General features: G+C 39.4%; 1 protein-coding gene and 1 non-coding gene across 13 annotated transcripts in view; one reads left to right on the top strand and one right to left on the bottom strand.

The window, feature by feature from the left end:
- Nucleotides 1-401: 401 nt before the first annotated feature.
- Nucleotides 402-23,327, bottom strand: part of LOC110543861 (melanoma-associated antigen 10-like) — a 207,929-nt gene continuing 185,003 nt past the window's right edge. For all 12 annotated transcript variants that reach the window (XM_060375475.1, XM_060375476.1, XM_060375477.1 and 9 more), the window contains 2 exons: nt 2,162-2,234; nt 402-2,084 (listed from right to left, as the gene is read on the bottom strand). In XM_060375475.1, coding sequence (XP_060231458.1) covers nt 842-2,017 — 1,176 coding nt within the window. In that variant the 5' untranslated portion in view covers nt 2,018-2,084; nt 2,162-2,234 and the 3' untranslated portion in view covers nt 402-841. The remainder of the gene's footprint in view (nt 2,085-2,161; nt 2,235-23,327) is intronic.
- On the top strand, nt 6,339-6,441 carry LOC132650164 (U6 spliceosomal RNA). Its single transcript, XR_009588558.1, has one exon. It is a non-coding gene; the product is annotated as a U6 spliceosomal RNA (small nuclear RNA).

Below are 23,327 nucleotides of genomic sequence, written 5' to 3'. Positions count from 1 at the left end.
TATTATGTCTTCTCCAGGTTCCTAATAAGACAGCTGTACCTATACTCTATCCATCTCTAGGAAGGAGATGTAATCATTTATTTTCATATTGCTCCAAATAACCAAACACATTCCAAACAAAAATATCCAACTTGGGGCTAGAAATGACTCAGGTGTTAAGAGTTATTTGCTGCTCTTACAAATGGACTGCCTGAGTTCAGTTCTCAGTGCCTATATGGTAGCTTACAGCCATCTAAAACTCCAGTTCCTGTGTTGTTTTCTTCAGACTTCTGTGGGCACCAAGCACACATTTTGTAAACATACATACATTCAGGCAAAGCACTCACACACATAGAAAATAAAATAAATACAACTTGAAAAATATATACAACTAATGCTTAGCAAGTAAATGAATTGGCAAACAGAGATAGTAAGATTTATTATGATCTTTCATGTTTTATTAAACAGGACAAATATAGGTATACATTTTAGAGTTGACTGAAAGTATTAAAGAAACACAAATATTAACCATTGAATAGCTAGTTCCCCTATATTGTCTCAAAACCAGATGAATCAGAAAAAGAATTATAAGTACTCATAAACTGACATTGCAAATGTAATATAACACACTTACAACTACAAAGACCAGCTTTAGAGAAATGGAAAAGGGGAAAAACAAGATGAAACAACTACCACTGTCTAGAACCAGAACACAAAGTTGCCTTACACTGTGTTCTAACCCATAGCCAGACTAACCTTGATCTTCCCTTACTTAAAATGGTAACTGTTCTCTTTAAAACCAGAAATTTGGCTGCCCCATGCTGTTATTAACATGGTATTAAACCATGAGGCCCTTTCTGGCTCAGGCCCTCTCTCCCTCATCTCTGAATGCCTCACTATATAAGCATGAGAAATGAGTTGGGTCCCTACTTGTCATTTTGGCCATAAACTCGAGGACTTTCATTTTGGTGGTTTCAGAGTAGGCTCTTGGACCCCACAAAAACTCATAGCGTGGAGGATAACTCTTGGGCACCTGCTGATATTTCAGATAATTTTGGTAAACCAAATCTCTGGTGAGGAACTCTCTTGGCTCCCCATAAATGAAGTGCTCCTCTCCATCATATATTCCCATCATATTCAAGAATTTCCACATACTTTCTTCAGAAGCACAGCTCCCCTCTATGAATATCACACCCAGAATAACTATCAAGAAGCCATTTCTAGGCATTCTCTGGTTATTAGTTACCATTTCATAATATGTAAGGTTCAGTGAGTTGGTAAGGACATAAGAACTGCTTACAGGATCACATTCCTTTATATCAATACCAAAAATCATCTCTAAGCATCTAGAAGCTTCCTCAAAAATAATGGGGAATTGTTTCTCATAGTTTTCTGTGACAACACTGAGCATTTCTACTTTTTTTATGGGTTCCTTCATTCTATATTTGAGGATCAGGAAATTTACCAGTTCAGTCACCTTTTGGTTTTGGAGTTTTCTCCATGAAGAACCATCTGTCAACTTCAGGTTGTTTAAAGTCTCTTCTTCTTGGCTGCTATTCTCTTCATCTAAGTTGCTACATGAAGTGGGGCTGTAAAAGCTCTGGGGACTCTGGACAATAGTTGGCATCCAGGCAATAGAGCTTACAACCTCATCTAGATTGCCCCACATCAGATTGGATGAGAAAGTGTAAGGTGGGGAAGGACAGAAGGAGGGTATGGTGATTTTTAAAGAGGCAGATAATGTGGTATCACCATCAATGGCCTCCCATTCCCCTTCCTCCACTTCCTCTTCTTCCTCCTCTTCTGTTTCTTCCTCCTCCTCTTCTGCTTCTTCCTCCTCCTCCTCTTCTGCTTCTTCCTCCTCCTCTTCTGCTTCTTCCTCCTCCTCCTCTTCTGTTTCTTCCCCCTCCTCTTCCATATTTTCCCTCTTCTCTTCCATTTCATCCTCTTCATCCTCCTCTTCTTCCTCAGCCAATCCATGTATTTCAAAAGCATCCTGGCAAACTTCCAAAAGGCTGAAGTGTGGATAGTATGCCATAATGAATTTAACTGGAGATGGCAGGCTGAACTATAAGCTGGAATGTGGGTGAATGGATCCCACTGACCTGCGGGAGTAAAAAGTAGTGTGAGTGGCCTCAGCTCAAAATTTCATTCCTGATAGTTCTAACAAAATCATACTCACAAGACTTCTTGGTAGGTGAGGTCTCAGAGTCCTGCAAGCCTGCTGCTTTCCTTGTTGCTTGTCCTACTGGAACCTAAAGAGGGATATGAGAAAGATCCTGAGACTCTAGGGCCCACAATGAGGTATTTGTCTAGGTACTTTGGGGACCCTCAGTTCTGGGCTTTGGGTGGCGCACTTTGTGCACACTTAAGGTGGGCTTCTTACCTTGAGTACATGATTTCCTGGGCCTTTTCTATTCTGTGATTTCATGGGATATGACTCACATCAAAGCATTTACCACAATTTCTCATAGCTCTTTAAGAAGAGCTGAGAGGACCTCCTACACTGAAAACTGCAACAACACCCCTAAACTGCTCAAAGCAAGTAGGTTGGATGTTACTCTGAAATCACTAGAATTCCAGGTATATGGTCCCCTTTGAGTTTGCCTTAACTCTGGCAAGTCTTAGATCCTACTCACCTGTTGGAATGAGAAAACACCTAAGGATAACACCTCATACTCCTGAGACAAAGAGGAGGAAGTAAGGGAATCCCATCCCCAAGCACACCTGAAAAGAGACTCCCTGAGATGATAGTTAAGAACTGACCAAACTCTGCTTCCATCTCCTAAGTGAGAGATGTACTCATTTCTGTCTCAACCTGTTGGGGCCTGGGGCAATATCATCTGCTGACATCAGCTTGTTCCTCTGATCAGTGCTACGAGATCACCAACAAAGAGAAGATGATGTGCCACATATAACCACATCCCTCAGGGCATCCAACAAGTTGACAGCATGGGAAAGAAAGTACCAAATATACTTTCGGTCCTAGAAAAAAGGGTTGTATCTTCATTCTCAGAATCCTTAACTCCGGATTTGACTCCTCATTCTGGTGACCAGATGTACCTCCTCATCATACTATTACCTCTTCAGACCAAGTTCCTCAATTCCCTGAGCATGCAAGACAACACTGAAATATCACTCTGCTAATATCACAAACTTACTCAAAGGCTTTCCTTCACCTCCCTGAACTATCCATACAAAATGGCAACAAATCTACTGACAACTGTCCAGGGTCTGTTAGGCTGAGAGAAACAGTCTAACTTACAAAAGAGTTGCCTCTATCTTTGAGCAAAACCTGCCTCAGTGTCCTTTGACCCTAAGTGTATCTAGTTAACCAAAACCTCACCATCCTCAAACACTACAGTCCCTTGGCTACTTAGAGAGCATATGGCAAAAGTCAGAGTCCATTACATTAGAACACCTCAAGCTCTAGCCTCCACGGGCTGGAAATAAGTGGAGAGTTGGACTCCTGAACTCCATAAGATTTCCTTCTTCAGAGGAAGAAGGAAGGAAGAAGAAAGGGGAGTAAGGTAGAGAGGATGAAACTTTTATCCTTACTAGGGATGCTTAACTTGATGCCAAGCAGAGTCAAGGATTTGCCTCTGTGTGGACTATCCCTCACAAAATGTCACCTCCTCAGATCAAAGCCCTTCTCTGTGACACATGATCCAGAAAAAAAGATGCCATATCTGACAGATCTTGCCTGCAGTATCCTAAGGTTTACACCTGTTGAGTGTGGGGGGAGGGGTCACCTCACTCTGAGATTAATATTATCACCATGTTCATTGTCTTCCTATGTTGGTAGCAAGAGAGAGTTCCTGCTCACCTCCTCCCCCACCGACATCCCCCATCACCCCTCAGTGTAACCAAATTGGACCTGATAACATCTGGGAACTCCTTTGCAAAGGTGCCCTGGGCATCTTTGACAAATCTTTATCTCTCTGAGAACCTAGTCAAAAGTATAAAGCACGGCCTTATCTTGCACCACTGTGCAGGGTCTCTGAGGGTTGACAGCTGTGGATAGAGCCTACTATTTTACTGGGAGGAGGGATTGCACCCTTGTTCTCCCTCAGGCTATTTATATTGCTCCTTGAGAACAAGGCTTCACTTCAACAAGGAGACAAACTTCCTCATTTCTCTGCAGAAGTGACAAAGCATATCCAACACTGTTGCCCATTTCTTTAATGCATGTTGGGGTTTTTATAGTCTGTCTACAAGAGTAAGAGCTGTAAGTTACCCTCCAGAGATCTATATTTACTCCTGACAAGCCTCAGACAAACTCTATTCTGTTCATGTGAGGTGTCTTCCTCAGGTTAAGGATCCTATCTCTTTCACAGCAGAGAAAAAAAAAAAAGAGGGCTCTGTTGCCTGAGCCTGGGACTTCTCAGACCAGCATTTCAGGCTAGTTTTTGTTAGGCTCTCAACTATCTTTTATCGGTGGTCTCCTCATTTCTGTCTCAAAGTACTCTCCATCTTGAAGCCTAACCAGCCTGTTCAGTAAGCCTAGCCTCCTCCAGAAAAACCAGATTCCTTCTAAGATCAAAGTTTAAATACCATACCACCAAAGCCAGACTAGGCTCCTCCAGGTTAACAGCAAAGGTAGAGGATAGCTGAGGCTCTCCATATCTATGATCTAAAGCCTTCTTAACCCCTCCTCCAAGGTTCTCATTTTAATGCCTGGCAGGGCCAGTCCACCTGCCTTTGATGAAGTGAGGTAAGGTTCCTGAGGCTCATCCATATCCAGTAACTCTCTACCCTGTAATTCTCTAAACAGCTGGGACACTTTAACACATGTAGGAAGAAATCTATCCCTCCTCCCACCAGGGTGCATCCTGATAATGCAAGACCCAGCATTAAACTCTCCCTTTACTAATGCCAGTAGAGCCCCTTCAGTAAAGTCTCCCTTCTCTCAAACTTCCATGATGAAACCTAGAAAATGGCATAACCCACAGGACTTGCCCCTCACTAAAGCATCCCATAGACAAGGCATGAAGAGATGATACTGTTACCCCAGTATCTATACTAGAGAAGAAGGCTGTCAGTCCTCCCTCAGCACTTTTCTCATCAAGTCCTGGACTTCTCAACTTATCTGAGACTAGCCAACTCAAAATGCCTCACCTCCATTAGACTCTTGATATATAATTTGGAAATCATTATAAAAAGTCTGGCCTGCCTTGGGACTCTCAGACATGGAATGTGGGAATGATTAAGATAGGACCCTGCATGGAACAGGATAAGGCATCATACATTTCTCAGGGTTGGGTGGAGGGAGAAAGACAATGACTCCCAACCATTCCTGGGAGTTCTCCTCATCCTTTATCCCATGACATTTCTCAAGGCCAGTACCCTCCCTAGCCTACCTAAATCCAGTCTCTTTCCAAACAATCTTACCTCCTTTGAACAGCCCAACCCCCATGGAAATCCGAAAACAAACAGTACACACCCAACCAGGCTGGAGTCTCCCAACAACTGTCTGTACAAATAGGATTAAGAACCCCTATTTCTCTCAAGGAGGGCAAGTCTCCCATTCTTTCAAAGTCTTCTAGCGCAAGCTTGGGGACCCTCTCCTTTCTGACAGGAGCCCAAAGCCCTCCTTAAAAAATGTCTCTCTGGAATGCCGGACACAGAGAGTTGGTGGAGGATAGAATCAAAGTGAAGAACTTCTAAGCAGCAGAAAACCTCCTGGGGGAAAAACTGCTGGGACAGGCAATACAACATCCCCAACATGTGTAGGGGATAAAGAGTTCCAAGTCCACCCCTAGGGGCCAACCTTTAATATGCCTAAGACTAGAACTCCTTCCCTGCTGACCAGAGTCCAGCCCTCACACCAAAACCTTACCTCTCTCCAGACAAAGAACAAACCGGTCAGGAGACTTGGGCGGTATTCCTTTGAAATGAAAGGCTGCTATCAGAATACCTACGGTGAGCCAGCCTTCTAGTCCAATTTCCTGTCCTCTCTTAAGTGATTGGTCAGGCTGAGATCCCTCCCTCTGTTGCTGTGAAAAGACAGACCTCAGATTCTACAGAGAGCATTCTGGAAACAGTACTTTGGGGCACCAGAGAGAGGGATCTGGGCACCTGTGGCATTAGGAAAGAGTAATCTGGCAGCAAGGGCCAGGTAGGACTACTATTCCATCTGATAATCTAGCAAATTAGGACACTATTGCCTGTTACCCTAGCAAACTTAAGCACCTTTGTTAGATGAAATGAGTGCTTTATTCATTCAGACTTCCTACCTGGGCATTACAGTACATAAACCACACACTAGTATGATTTCAGTGAGGGGATGGCTAGAGAAGCTGCCATGGGTAGAGCGGAGAAACCTCAGTTCTGGCTTGGAGTCCTGATTTTGCTTTTTCTCGCTTCGGCAGCACATATACTAAAATTGGAACGATACAGAGAAGATTAGCCTGGCCCCTGCGCAAGGATGACGAGCAAATTCGTGAAGCTTTTTCTCTCTCTAAACCTGAGTCCACTGGAATTTAAGCAATTTATCCAATTCTGGAAAGCCAGCAAGGGGCAAGTGGGAAACAGTAAACTTTTAAGCCCCAGGGCTTGCCGGAGTTTACAATTTAAATAGGGTGGGGCTAAGGACGGTGTCCAGCCAGAGATAGTAGGAATGCCTATAGTCTTCCCTAGATTATTTATATTTAATCCTGACAAGGCACAAATCCCATTATTTTTTGCTGACTGCCTCATCTGTTCTTCATACCAAGGTCCTCATTTTGCTGAAAATTTCCAGATAGTAAAACAAGTGTAGGTACTTCCGGCTGATTTTCTCTCCTCGACCTCATCAGGCCAACATGCCCTGGGGCATCTCAGAGCTCAAGCCCAGAAAAGAGCAAGCAGACTTGATGTCTGGTAAGATCTCCTCAGTTATACAATTTAACAACTACCAAAGCTAGTACTCCTTCTAAAGTAGGCTTGTTTTCTCCAAACCACAAACTTTGCTTCCTTGGAAAGTCCTTCTCTACAAGCTAGAAAGGAAGAGGCCTTTGGATCTCGATTCTTCTGAAGTCTCTCAGGATGGTACATCAGCAACAGAGTGGCATTCTATGGGGTGTCTCTGCTCAGAGTGAACTGGTTGACCTCTTATTCCTCACTCTTGAAGGTCCTCATCATGCATCCCTCCCTGCCATTTCTGAACTTTTTTTTTTTTAACCAAAACCCTTACAGAGAATGGTTTTGAGTTCTGGGACAGATTCTAGAAAGAAGAGAAGCCAGACACATGACAGCACAGGAAACAACCCCCTAACCCACTCCCCTACTCCTGCCTCCAACACACACACACACACACACACACACACACACACTCCTTTCTTCCTCAGTGGGATGCCTTAGACTTTGGAAACATTTACATCTAAAACCTTTTTACAAAAAATGATTGAGAGTAATTTAGTTTTTAGATTTTAGAGATACCTAGGTATTAAGTAATGGGAGGAAAAAAATGGGAAACATGGAAACAAGGGAATAAAGTATGAATGAGAGAGAAACAGGCATGGGTTAACATGTGAGAAATAAGAGAGAAGAAAAAATAGGCACAGAAAGGAAAAAAAAAGTCATAAGACCAGAGCTAAAACAAAACAACTAAGCAATTGAAGTACAAGAGCATAAATATAAATAAATAAATAAATAAATAAATAAATAAATAAATAAATAAAATGTAATGAAGTAGAAGAAGTCAGTATTTCTTCCTTTGTTGTTCTGAATTTACTTTTTCCTTTCTCTTTGATTGTCTTTTGTCTAAGGCTAGGCAGGTATGGGGAGGGCTGATATGCTTAATATCAGCTTTTGAATAAGTTAAATCCATGTCATATGTTCATCCTGCTAAGAATGTTTTCTGTAGTGTCCTCTACCTCCTGTAGGAATTCTTTGAGACCCCATCCTCACCCCTAATTGCCAATTACAACCCAACATTATTTCTGGTGTGCTGTAGAATTGTTGTTTGTTTGTTTTGTTATTTATTTTTTTAACCTGGTGTTTTCTGAGACCCAAACTCTGAGAGTGTGTAAAAGACCCACCCACACTTATATTCACCTTTGATCCTGAATGCTCTTTTTTTTCTAGACAGGGTTTTCTTCTCCTTACTGTTCCAAGTTTTTTGCCTGAGGCTTTTCACACTCATCAGTGTAAACTGCTCTCAATTCAGCACACTTCTCATATCCCTCTTTTGTCATATGCTGAGCCAGTGGTAGGTGGAGGGCCATCTCTTGCCTGTTCATTCTCAGAATTCTTGCTTCATGATCCCATGCCACACTTCTGCCTCAATCTCTACAGTTAGTGGTGCTCTAGCCTATTCTTCAGCCGCGGTATATGCAGCCCCTGTTATGTCTCCAGGTCAGTTTCTCTCTAGCGTGCCATTTATACAGTACTACAGGAATAGACCCTGCCTCCATGACAGCTACCACTGACTCAGACCCAGTGCAACTAGAACAGGTAATTCAAAGAGAAATCTGTAAATCTCAGCTTGAGTTATGTCTTTTTTTCTTCAGCTCTTTTTCTCATAGGAGTAGAATCTGGTCTTGTTTGCTTGCTTGTTTATCCTGTTCTCCCTATTCACTGTCATACAAAGGAAGTTTCTAACCCATCCTCTTACTTAAAGCTATTGTTGATATCTGACCAAACATAAAAAAGTAATATTATTTCTCTACAAACTACATTGTAGAGTTACCCTACAATAGGTTAGCAATGTCCCTACTGCATAATACAAGCTAACAGCAACAACAAAACAGTGTTGGGAGTGGGTTATCTCTTTGAGAGTGGTTGACCAATGAGGTGCCAAAGGCTCCTAAACATTATAAGCTATTGCTAATGCTATAGGTTACCCTCTAAAACTTGATGGTAAGACCCTATTCATGAAAACATTAGATACTTGAATGATAGAAAAGCTGGTACTGACTTGGAAACTACATTTCTAGTGGCTAAATTTCATAGTTCATGGATGTGCTATTCATGCTCATGGAAAGGAAAGTAATAATCAGTCTTATCCACCTTTGGACCATGTAAACTCCAGTAATAACTGGACTGGAAGGACATATCTATCTGTGCAATAGTGGCATAAACATTATGGGAGTAACCAAACACTTTCTGATTGGATTTAAGTCCAATTCTGCAAGATGAAGCCTATACCTGGTACCATAATTAGACTAAGAAGCTGTGGTGAGAGAGGCCACAGACTCTAGGGGAATAATTTACTACTGTTGCTCTGTTAAAGTAACATAGTATTATGCTTACTCCTAATGATTTATTGTTATACCCATAGATTAGTGCATCAGTAAACCTTCATCAAAACAGCTTCTTTTTGTAATAGATGGAAAACAACACAAAAACAAAATTAGTCCAGATTCAGAGAGTAAGAAATGCTTTAATTGTGGCAAGACACAGGGATCATTGCAGAAGAGGGGGTAGAGAGAGTAAGAGGGCATAGAAAAGTCTAAGATTCAGATGCACTAGATGACTCTAAGGAAACTCTTTTCTGGACACAGCAAGGCTGTATGTCTGAACTCACAGCACTTATGCCAGCCTGAACAGGAACTGTGAAAGCTATAGGTAGATAAATACCAACATGCAGAGTAGAGCTGAGCAAAAAGTCCCATACTGAGACTAGAAGCTATTGGTAGAGGAAAAGTTCATTTTTCTTTAAAACTATAGTCCCTGGCAAATCAATCATGTTCCAATGGAAGACTATATGAGAAGATTCAAGATTATATGGGAAGCACAAATTTGACTTGAATTAGTTCATAAAAAAGAAAAACTCAAAATTGGATGGGTAGGAAAGATGCGTGGATTTTGGAGAAATTAGCAAGGGTGCATATGATCAAAACACATTGTACAAAATTATCAAGAGACTAATAAGTCTAAAAGTAAACAAGTTAACTTGTAAATTAAAACTACTAGAAAATTACTAAGCCATACACAAATATTTTTATTTTTTTAAAAGGAAATAGTGTAATATTCTTTATTCATTATACAAAACCAATATTACCCTGACACCAAAACTGGACAGCTACCATCAGAAACAAAACAAAACAAAACAAAACTGTAAGTCAATATTCCCAATGAACATAAATGCAAAAAAAAATCTATAAAATTCTAGTATGCTGAATATGAAAGTATGCAAATAAGGCCATTCATCATGATTCAGGGATTCAGAGATTGTCCACATATAGAAGTCAATAAATATAATCACATAGGGAGGATGAGTACAAATATCATATAATCATGTCAATATATGCACAAAATATTTAGTAGACTTGAAATGCCCTTCATGATTAAAAAAAAAAAAAACTTCCTGAATACTTTAATTATACTGAAATGTAACAAAGCACGACATCCATACTAAATGAGAAAAACCTGAATCATTTCCTTTAAAATTTGGAATAAGACAAGGATTTCTTGTCATTCAACTCTTATACTACTGTATAGAACTAGAAGTTTGAGCCAGAACAATTAGACTGGAAAGAAAAAAAAATGTTTATAATGGGAGAAGAAGGAGTAAAACATCCCTTTTTGTAGATGATATGATTCTACATACATAGAAACCTAGACTCCACTAAAGTCAATTAGAAATGGTAAGCCAATACAGTGATGTTATACAACACAGAATCAACAGGCAATGCTCAGTATTTTTTGTACAAGAATAGTGAACTTACTAAAAAGAAATAAGTTTTATTCTATCCAAAAAAAAAAAAAAAACTAAGGAAGCTAAAAGCCTAGAAATAAATTAGCCAAGGAAGTGAAAGAATAAGTGAAAGAATAAATAAATTTACATAACATCAATGAAAGAAATGAAAAATATACACACAAAAATAATGGGACTATTTCTAAAATTTCATATTTTACCCTGTTTAATACATGTTTTAAGATATGACTATTTTCTCCTAATCTTAGTTTCAAATATTATTTTCCTCATTGAATTGCCTATAAATAGTATGCTGAACCATTAACTTCTAGTGTCTCCATGTTTGACTCTAATTAGAGACAGGGCCTTTAAAGATCTATGCAAGATCAAATGAGCTCACATGAATGAGTCCTAATTTAATATGACTGGTACAGAAACACAAAGAAGACTGTGTGAACACAAAGGGAGAAGGCAACCATCTAAAAACAAGGGGAGAAACCCCATGAAAAACCAAACCCCCTTACAACTATAAAGAAATAAATGTATATTGTTTCATTTACCTACTCTGTGCTACTTTGTTATGAAATCCTAGTAAACTAATTTAGTAACATAGGCAATTGTAATGAAAAGTATTTTCTAAAGTAAAATCATTCCTCAGACATGTTCCATTCATTCATTGTTCCTGTTTCATTTTGGTTTTAACGAAAATTCTTTTTATATAGTTCCAGCTACTTAAGCATGCTATGTAGTTAGCCAGGCCTCATGTAGATGTTCCTCCTGTTTCAGCCCAAATTCTATATGAGCCCGTCCTTTTGCCCTAAAAATTATTCTGTAAAAGTAACTTTTCTTTGCCTGATGTAATTGTCATCTCCAAGAGATACTGCCCCTGTCTATTAACTGAAGCCTAATCCTGGAAGCTTCTAGCCTCCATGCAATCTAATCTAGTCCTAGAATGTTTTTCAGCCTCTGAGATTTACTATTAAATAAGCTCATCCTTTCTAGTTTTTTTCTGAAATCTGGCTGAATGGTTCAACTCAGTTATTTTGGCTCAACTCTTTTTCCAGGCTGACTGATTCAAACTGGTTTCTCTCACTCCTGACTGAATTGCTCTGCTTGTCTGTATACAAACTGTGGCAATATGCTCTAACCTTCTGGCTCCTTCTCATTCTCCGGCTCTTTCTGTCTTCAACTGTGTCTAGCTTGTTTGCTCTTCACCCTGTCTCTGTAAACTATTCTTGTAGAGCTGTCTCCTCCTTCTTTCCCTTAAGACTTGGGCATATCCTATCTGTCAAACTGTTCTCTGATCTCTGATTTGTCACATTGTCTACCACTCAACTAGAGATTTCTCTTTCTTTCTTTCTTTTTTGAGACAGGGTTTCTCTGTGTAGCTTTGGCTGTCCTGGACTCAACTGTTAGACCATGCTGGCCTCAAACTCTCAGAGATTTGCCTGCCTCTGCCTTCCCAAGTGCTGGGATCACAGGTATGTATCACCAAGCCCCAGCTAGACATGGATTTCAAACACGGGTGCTTCCTTCTACAAACTAATTCAAGTTTCATTGTTGAGAGATTAAATGTGTGTACTAAGGGCATGTCTGTATTCCAGCCAGAGGAGACATGTTGCTGTATTACAATCCCTCTACATGATTATTTGAAGGTTTCAATTGGTATGGCAGTCACACATTTTCTTTTATTATTTTAGAAACTTAGAAACATATACTTCATTAACAAGAATAGATTAATGAGTCAAATACCCTTAACACTCAGCAATGATAATCATCAATACATGTGGTTCATATGCCTCCAAACAAACCCATTCCCTGCTCTGGAATAACATGAAGCCAACAGAAAAGTCACATTCCTTCTTCTCTTATTATTGTAATGTGCATTTTAACAGCTAGTCTCATAAAATAGAACTCAAAAACAATTATCAATCCAAAAAGGATTATATTCATTATTCATTGAAAATGCCCAACAAACCAAGTAATCCACTTAAAAAAATTGGGGTACAGAGCTAAACAGAGAATTCTCAAAAGAGGAATATCTAATGGCAGAGAAACACTTAAAGAAATGCTCAACGTCCTTAGTTATCAGGGAAATGCAAATCAAAATGACCCTGAGATTCCACCTCACACCCATCAGATTTGCTAAGATAAAAAACTTGAGGGAAGACACATGCTGAAGAGGATGTAGAGAAAGGGGAACCCTCCTCCATTACTGGTAGGAATGTAATCTTGTACAACCATTTTAGAAATCAATCTGGTGCTTTCTCAGACAATTAAGAATAGTGCTACCTCAAGATCCAGTTATACCACTCCTGCTCATATATCCAAAAGATGCTAAACCATTCAACAAGGACATTTGCTCAACTATATCATAGCAGCTTTATTCATAATAGCCAGAATCTGGAAACAACCTAGATCTGAAGAATGGATATGTAAATTGTGATACATTTATGCAATGGAATACTACTCAGCAAGTAAAAACAAGGACATCATAAAATGTGCAGGCAAATGGTACAAAATAGAAAAAAAATTCATCCTGAGTGAGATAACCCAGAAGCAGAAAGACACATATGGTATATACTCACTAATAAGTGGATATTAGCCATATAATTTAGTATAAACATACTAAAATCTACAGTACTAAAGAGGTTAAACAACAAGGAGGACACTGGGGAAGAGGCTGAAACCTCACTCAGAAGGGTAAACAGGATAGACATCAGAAGTGAGAGAAGACAAAGAACAGGACAGGAGCCTTCCATGGGGGGGCTACTCTATCCATGAGGGTATCAAAGGAGCCACTGAGACTCATAGCCAAACTTTGGGAAGAGTACAGAATACCTTATGGAAGAAGAGGGAGATAGAAAGACCTGGAGGGGACAGGAACTCCACAAGGAAACCATCAGAGCTAAAAAAACCTGGGCCCAGTGATGCCTGCAGAGACCGTTACTCCAAACAAGAACCATGCATAAAGAGGACCTAGAACCCTTGTTCAAGGGAAGCCCATAGGCTTCTCAGGCTCCACCTGGGTTCCCTACTGAGGGGTACAGGACTGTCTCTGACATGAACTCAGAGGCCAGCTCTTTGATCACCTCCCCCTGAGGGGTGCAACCTTGCCAGGGCACAGAGGAAGATGATACAGCCAGCCCTGATGAAACTTGATAGGTTAAGGCCAGATAGAAGGGGAGGAGGTTTCCCCCCATCAGTGGGCTAGGGAAAGGGCATAGGGGAGAATAGGGAAGGTGGGTGCAACTGGTAGGAGATAAGGGAGGGAGCTACAGACAGGATGCAAAGTGAATAAATTGTAGTAACCAAATAAATAAATAAGTATATAAACAACAGAAATGTCCATGCCCCTCCCCCAGTCCACTGACAGGGGTGGTCCCCCTCCTCTTCCATCTGACCCTAGTCTATCATGTCTCATCAGGACTGACTGCATTGTCTTTCTCTTTGGCCTGGTACGGTTCCACTCCCCCAGGGGGGAGGTGATCAAAGAGCCAACCACTGAGTTCATGTCATTGACTGCCCCTGTTGGCCTTACTAGGGAACCCACTTGGACACTGAGCTGCCATGGGTTACAAGAAGAGAGAGGAAGGGTGGGATTGGGAAACCATGAGGGAGGGGGCTAGAACTGGGATACAAAATGAATAAATAGTAATAACAAAATTAATATAAAAAAGAAAATGTCCAGTTTTCATATTTACATAATGATTTTATACTTTCAAAAATATTTTCCCAATTGCTATTCAAATGCATTCTACATACTATAAGTATAAAATAAGTTCAAGCCTATGTAACTGCCAGTGGTATACATGTTTGTTCCACGAATAAGTAAGAACATATCACTAGAAATGAGTTAATATGACTGATTACTTGGAACAATCAAAGATTGTCTAAAAATATATAAACTGTGTAAATATTTGACATGATTGAATTTAGTGAAGAAAATTAGCCATGCAAGTGATGGAGAACCATTTAGGAGATTTGGGAAACTAAACGCTTGTCAACATAAGGGCTTCACTTCTACCTCTAGACTGGAAACACATAGAAAAGAAATGATGTTACTAGGTATTACATTGTGCAGGATGGGGAGCCACAATGGGTATATTTTCTCCTCGAACAGCAAATACCTGACAAAATCAGCTTATGATTTTGGCTTTCATGGCAGGGACGATGTGGCAGCAAAACCCTGTAACAGTTTGTCACACTGCACCCATAGTTACAAATGAGAGTATTAAATGCTTATGCACCCTTCTCTGTACTCTCCCTCTCAACATACTGCTCATTTCTGAGCTGGAATTAAGACATATTTATTTACTCCACTTAACTATTAACTCTGTAGATGCAAAGACCATGCTTTCATAGCCACAGTGTCTGCATTTTACTTGCAGCACAAGCATGCATTGTCAATATTTCGTCATTAAATCACTTGACTGTTTTCTTTCAGTAGTTAAATAAATTATGTAGTTATTTTAACTGCTTTTTCGAAGCTGAAAATCATACAAAAGATATGTTTCTAGTGATGTAAACACAGAAACTGACGATAACAATTGTCTCTATATAGCTAGACCATATTATTACTAGACATAATTAGCATCAAGCATTATATGACACAGGGATCCCATTAATTTCCATATTTACATTCCAGTATTTGGGGGTTGGGGGAAAGCACATAAGAATTGCATTAAAGTTTCAAAATGAAGGACTTATGGGAGAAATATATTGGTAATTGAGGAAATGAATCTTGAGAAGTTAGTTTTGGTATTTCTCTTAAATTACTTTAATACTAGTATTTTCTCAAAACATGTGAGGAGAAAATAGAACTGTTGGTCACAAAGAGTGATAGAGTATATTTATTCCATGATTTAATAGAAACGTAGACACAAGCACCTTGCCTAGATGTTCTCATGATGTCAGTATTGCATAGCTGTCTGGCTGAAAAATTCTCTTGATACTACACCAGTCCCAACATACAATTAAAAAGTGTGGTCTGAACACAGGAAATGACTTAGAAAAGTCTTCCTATGAGCTAAAAAGTTTACCTCATGTAACTATTTATTCATTAATTCTATTTCTACTTTATGGGACCACAATGACTTTAATGAGACAACCATTTGACAATCCTTGATGTTTGGAAATATTTGCTATTTCATCTTCAACTCCTTTATTCACCTCCATTAAAAATTACAACAAAATTAACTACACATACCAAAACATGGCAGCAAAACTATCAATAGAAAACTCCACACTAAGCCAGGTGGTGGTGATGCTCAGCTATAATCCCAGCACTCATTGAAGGAGAGGCAGGAGAATCTCTATGAGTTCAAGGCAAGCCTAGTCTGCAAAGAAAGAAAGAAAGAGGAAAACTCTCCACTTTTGGCTGGGGAGATGGTTCAGTGGGTAAGAACACTTGTTGCCCAAGCATGAGAAACTAAGTTCAATACCCAGCACCCATGTAAAAAGCTAGACACAACCATACATATGTCTATAACCGTAGAACTGGAAGAGGTGTAGGGAGCCAATACAGAAGCTTACTGGGGATTGCTAGCTGCCATACAACTTAACTCTAGCTTTGAGAAGAGACTCTATTTCCTACTTCAAGTGATAAACCAGAGAGTCATAGAACATGACACCAAGTTTCTTTCACTAGCCACTGTGCACCATGTATGCACACACACATACACAAATATAGAAAAAATTCCAATAAAAGAGAACTCCACACTCTGAAAATCCACATATATATTTGTTTGTGAGACATTTTACTGTGTAGCCAATGCTAGATTTGAATTAATGATTCTCCTGCCTCCCATATACTAGAAATATATATATCATTGTAAGTTGCACCATTGATTGTTACAATTTCTAAATACTTCATTTCTAATTTCTAATCTATACTAAAATGTGCCACTGCATATTGCCCTTGGAGCATGTTATTTTTTAAAAATATTCTCTCTACCAAGGTCCACTTCTGCAATACATTTAGATAATTATACTCAATGCATTTCACTGGAATGTTCTTCCTTCTCTTCTGATTTATTTCTGATATTTTATGGAAAATTGCTTAAGTAATGAAACACTATTACCAACTATATCTTCAGGCAAAAGAAGAAAGGGTGACTTTACAGTGTGTAAACACAACATTATGAATATCTCCCAAGAACTGATGTTTATACCAAGCAGGCAATTTTTGCCATACTCAAAAGGAGTCATAAAATTCTCTATAATCTATAACATATCACAAGGACAACAGAATGGAACTCCAGGCAGCTATTTCCTCATAGTAATGAGACAAAACAACAAACCCAAACCATGCTAGGATATGAAAGTATTTACAGTGGGAAAGGATACTAATTTCAGATATAGTTTTAATGTTTTAACTGTCAAAAGAGTAAAAATTTCTTGAGGTAAAGAATTACCCTGTAGACCAAACTACTTTCCCTCTTCTGTGTTATATCAAATGTTGCTAAATAATCTTTTAAAATGTGTTTGCTATAGAAAATATGAAAAATATCTAAAGAAAACTGCAATAAGACACTGGTGGGAGATACAGGAAAAACCAAAGCTAAAGTGCATTTATCCCAACATTCACATACTCACTCAGCACATAAACTCTATTTGTCAGAAAGAATGGGCTTCTCTCTGTATCAACCCCACTTTTTTGGTAGAAACTAGCTAAATGTCCTCTAATTCAATTTAGTTGAAACATGGTCAAATTGGAGAGACCCTTAAATCTCCCGGGTTAAGGCTCCAGTTCCACAAGACAACTAGATGCTAATCAGTAGCTCTTAGCTATGCTGTGCTTCTAACAAACAACTTATCTGTCAGATCCCATCTTGCTTTATTTTGACCTAGGTAGGGACTTAGTACAAAGGATAAAGATAATGAAAGCAAAGGGCAAAGTACAAAGAAATGGGTGGGAATGGGTAAAGATCTTCAAAGCCTTGTTGGAGTTTAACCTACAGGAATACCCAAGTGTTCTGATATGCAAGCCAGTTCACATCCAGTCCTTTTGTGTTTAAAAACAATTCATTATATCTTCAACCTGTTAGTAATTGCTTCAACCTTCAGCACTCACTCTCCTAGAAGCTAGAGGATGAAGATGAAAGCCTCAATCTTTTAATCATGCTTTGATCTTTCTGATAACCACCCCAATTTTAAAGATATGTAGAGCCTCACATCTACCAGTCATCTCATCGGTACATATAAAAGGCACAAAAATAGCACAGAGCCAAGCCAAAGAACATTCGAGTATGGAGGAGAGTATGACTCACAAGTCCTCACCCTTAACTGAGGAGCTGTTGACAGACTGTTGATAGCTTCTAGAGGAGAAAGTTTGTTTTCTTTAATAGGTGTGTCTGCTGATAGGTGGACCAAGACCCTATGGAAGGCCCCACACTCATGAATAAATAGGTAGCACAAACTGGATTATGAAAACAAAAACCATGATATAATGTTGGGTGTAGGGGAAATAGAGAGTGGATCTTGGAGGAATTAGGAGGAGGAGTGGAAGTGAATATGACCAAATTACATTGCATGAAATTTTGTTTTCAAAGAATTTGTGTGTGTCTGTGTGTGTGTGTGCCCATGCCCTCATATGTGTGACATATGGCAATCTAGTTACAAAGATTTTAGGATCTTTTTGCCAGGAAATGGAATGAGGATCATATATGTGTCTCACAAATTGCTACAATCCATGGGTAAGAGTCTTGAAAGTATTGATATATTTTCTTTTAACTTTTTTCCTAATGTTGATGCAAAACCCATAGCTCTTCTCTTAAGAGGAATAAGAGACAGTTTACCCTGGAACCATTTTAAGTTACCATGGCCCAGAAACACATATGTTACTCTAAGTTCTATATTCCAACATAGAAGCAGTTTTATAATTCTACAGAGCAGAGAAAGTCATAAATCAAGACAAATTTAAAATACATTGGTGGGCTCAGTCTGAAGAGATAGCTCAGTGGACAAGGGCACTCGGTGCTCTTCCAGAGATCTTAGTTCAGTTCCCAGCAACCACATAATAGTTCACAACCACTACAGGATATGACGTTGCATCGGATCTGATGCCCTCTTCTAGTGAGCAGATATAACATCCATATACATAAAATATAGAAACAAATACATTGGTGGATATATCAGAGAAGCAGGTACAACTAGATGGGGGAAACTATCTGATGGCATTCTTAGCTCTTGGATTGATAGAAGCTAGTTGCCTGCTAAATCAATAGATTCTACAAGATTTTTCATCGATTGCACAATATGTTAGTGACATATGGGAGACAAGGAATTCTGAGGGTCAGAAATTAACCCAAGATAAGATAATTGGCCTCTAGACCTGCAACATTCTAACCTCTTCACAGTATTGAAATTATAATCAGCCAATTAGTTTCATCAGACACAATTCCTTTTAGGAGTTTTTATTCACAGCCAGATGAAGCTTCTTTTCAGAGGTTCACACCATGCAGATATAGAATATTGCTTACATAATAGTCAGTGCAAGCCAGGCATGCTCAAATCCTTTAATTTCTGTACCTAAAAACAGAGGCAGGCAGCTCTCTGTAAACACAGGGCAAGTGTAGTCTACATAGTGAATTCCAGGGCAGCCAGTGCTATATTGGAAAACTTAGTTGAAAAAAAAAAAAAGAAAAAAGTAGAACTGTACTATTATAGCCCAGATATACCTCTCCGTGATATACACACTACAGAAAGTCACGTCAAAATACTCCAGAAATTTTTATTTCATAGTTCACTATAGTTATGAAAACAAGCCTAGATTTTGATCAACAGATAAATGGATGAAGTACCAAACATACACAAATTGAATTTTATACAGCCACAAAGAAGAATGAAATCATAAAACTTGAAATTTAAAATGGATGAATTTGAAAAAGTGTAATATTAAACAACATGACATAAACTCACAAAGTCAAATACAGTACATGTTTTATCAAATGTGAACTCTATATTTAAATATATACACATTTAAGCATTTATGGGTTAAGAGACAGAAAGGGAGTCATGAAAAAGGAGGAAGAAGTATAAAGAGGTGAAAATGTGATGGATATCATATGACATGAAAAAAAAGGTGGGGCTATTTTGGGAGAGCAGGACCTGGAAAGAGAGGGCAGAAGGAACAGGGGACATTAGGAAGAAAAGTGGATGAATAAACACAAAGTATACTGACATAAAAGTATGAATATGCAACAATGAAACCCATTGGTTTTTATACAAATGCAAATAATTAAAAACAAATTATTTAAAGAATCCTCAGTGGTTTGAGGAGATAGCTCAGTGGGTTAAAGCATTTTGGCAGCTTGCCTGTAATTCCAGAACACAGAAAAAAGAGAAAGAGGCTCAAGCAAGCTCTGAGTTCAAGGGTGAGATCCTGCCTCAGTGTACAAACTAGAGTGTGACTGAGGAATATAACCAAGTCAATTTCTGGCCTCAACACACATGTATACATGTGCACCCATACACATGCTAACATACATAACACTGTACAGCTAGCACACAACACCCCCCCAAATATGTTTTTTTAAAACAGTCATTTTTATAACTGAGATAAAATCTCTTTATTAGGAATGTATTTTATGAATATTTTCTATTAGTCTACGGCTTGTCTTTACTTTCTTTTGATGGTATGTTAGTATAATATTCTTATGGAATGTACCCTTGTTTATTCAAATGCTGATTCTCTACCCCACTATCTATAAACATGCTACCATTGTTCTCTACGTTGTCAGTTAAACAACCAGCCCCCATATTGGGCAATGGAGAGGAGAGGGTGGGACATCTTGGTCCAAAGAGGACAGAGAGGAAGCAAGAGGAAAGGAGATCTGGAGGAGAGGTCTTGGAACTGTGTGAAGAGATGGACCAGAGCTAAAATATGGCTAAAAGCAAGTATAATGAGTGAAATCTAAATGGTAGGAAACTGAGGGCTTGAAGGTTTAAGATGGAGTAACTATTGCCAGTATTGTGCTCTAGGTTAATTAAATACATCCAAGTCTCTGTATGGTGATTTGGGGATACAGCTTGCTTAGGAATAACCGCTAATTAACTAAATGTTAAATCAATAATAAACATTAATAACCATCAACAATGTTATCTTTCAAAAGATATTTTTCATTTTAATGTAGTTTAGTGTACAGGAATCTTAATTTAGAACATGGCTGCTCTGGCAAGGGATCACATCCAAAGGCCTTCTAGGTCTGTGTGATCCAGCTGGAATACAGACATGCCTTTAATCTAGGAGGCAGAGGCAAGCAGATCTCTGAGTTCAAGGCCAACCTGAGCAAATTTCAGGTTAAAAACAAAACAAAACAAAACTCAGGTTCAGGCATGGTGGTATATGCCATTAATTCCAAACAATAATGGTAAAGTTAGTTTGATGCAAAACTCATAGCTCTCTCCTTAAAGAGAATAAGAGATAGTTTACCCTGAAGCCATTTTAAGTGACCAACTCTCACAAGAAGAGAGGAAAAGGAAGCTACTTAAGAGGCATTGCAGAGATAAAGAAAATGGAGTTTTACTGGAAGGAGACAGGTTGCAGAAAGAGAATTTAGGAGAAGACTGAATGGGTCAGAGAATGAGAAGGAGCCAGGAGACTAGATAAGATTCCTTAAGTTGGTTAAAGGTCAAGCAGAGCAAGTCAGAAGCTGAGAGAAAAACCAGATTGAATAAGACAGCTGGGAGAGGAGTTTGAGCCAGATGAGCTGAGTTGAACCAGCCAGCCCAAAGTTTAGGAAGAACAAGAAAGGGTGAGTTTATTAAGCACTAAACCTCAGAGGCTGAAAACATTCTAGGTCTAGATTAGACTGTACAAAGCTAGAAGCTTCTAGGACTAGGCATAAGTTAGCAGACGAAGGAGGCAATAAGCTCCCCATTCAAAGACTGAATCAGGAGACTAAAAGTTCCTTTTATAGTTTATCTAGCTTCTCAGATTCTGCAAGAATAATGCCTCTGGTATCTTATCCAAAATAAAGTTACCAAATTCACAATTCTTGCAGACTTTCTTATTTTCTTGTATTCTTGTAAGTTTGACTTTTGCACACATGTCTGTGATTTGTTTCAAGGCATGTAGATGTCCCTCTATTCCACACTACTTTTGGAAAAAGCAAACTATTTCCATCATATTGTCCTTGTTTCTTTAGCAAAGAGAGATTCACAGTATTTATGTCAGTTTTTCATGGCTTTCTACTCCGGTTGCTACTTGTTCACAATATTGTAACTGACTTAATTAGAGTGCCTTTATAGTATTATATTGGACAGCATTTTTCCTTCGAATGAGGTCTTCTTTAATATTGTACTGCATACTCTGCATCTTTTGACTTCTACTATAACCTGTAGGATAAAGTTAGCAGTATCCACAACATGACATGTGCGAATTTTGATCAGTACTGCATTCAATCTATGGATAATTTAGGAAGAGCTAAACTTTGAAAGTATCGAGCTTTCCTATCCATCCATGCACATGGATATATTTATTCATTTAAGCCCATTTTGATATTTTTCATTAGAGTTTTAAAGTTTCTCTGTAGTCTTAACAAAATACATCAAAGGGTACATTCATTTGCTCTTTGATATAAATCTGTAATTTTCTTCTCCAGACATGTTCAATAATGAGAGTTTTGCTGATCTTTCTTGTGAAACACTTTCATAAAAAATAAATCTAATTTCAGATAACATCTTATCTGAATTATAATAACAACATTAAAAATTTTAAACATGAGCACGAGGTTCCAACATGATAGTCACCAGTGTGCATCTTATCTGAGGGGCACATGATCCAAAACTCCAAAATTGGTGAGTGGAGGGGCAGCTAAAGCCAAAACATAATCATTGAGACTTCCTGGGTGAGAAGGGACAACCAGGAAGCTGGGAGAGTTTGGATCCAGGTCATTTGTGAACATCTCCGGAGACTGAGAGTAGAGAATATTCAACCCTCCTGCACTTCCCCTTTCCCCAAGCATGGGTATCCCTGCTCAGCAAGGCAGTTGGTATTGACCTCTGCCCCAAGTACTGAGACTGCTTGGCTGAGAATTCAGTGATGGCCCCAAGCACAAGCCTCCATGCTTCGTGACTGAAAAGGCACAGGCTGGTCTCCAGGGGAGTTGCTACTACAGCAGGGCAGCGGCTAGTCCAAGAACAAACCTCCATGTGCTCAGTGATTGAAACAGTAGAGGAAGACCTCCCAGAGCTGATGCTGGGGTAGGGCAGCTTCTAATACAAGCAGGAACCTCCACAGGCTCTGTGACTGAGGCTACAGAGTCACACCTGCCCAGCAGCCAAACAGTGGACACCACTGAGCTGATGGATCTCCTGTACTCTGATTTGCACCTACAGGCCCAAATCTGAGAGTAGATAACTGGAGGAACCGCTGTGCTTTCCAACTCGGCCTCTGAGTGAGAGAGTATGCCTTTAAGTGCTTGCAGAACCACAGATCCAGGGTCCCTCTACACTAGCAGCCAGACATCTGATCCCTCCCACCCAAACCCCACTGTGGACAACATAGGGATCCTTGGGACAACATTCTCAACTTTGAAGCCCCTGCTCTGTGGGTCTACAAGTGGAATCCAAGCAAACAATTCCTGGAGCCCAGACAGATACCAGGAAGACAGTATAACAGGCCTGTAGGCAACTGAGGTATTCAGGGCATGCACATTGTGCCCACAAACAGCACCAACACCCACACCTACCCACCCTCTCACCCCTGAGCCACCCTTCAGGC

Source organism: Meriones unguiculatus, chromosome X, assembly GCF_030254825.1.
Source record: "Meriones unguiculatus strain TT.TT164.6M chromosome X, Bangor_MerUng_6.1, whole genome shotgun sequence".
In the NCBI taxonomy this organism is placed as follows: Eukaryota; Metazoa; Chordata; class Mammalia; order Rodentia; family Muridae; genus Meriones; species Meriones unguiculatus.
This window is presented reverse-complemented; position numbering and strand designations above follow the sequence as displayed.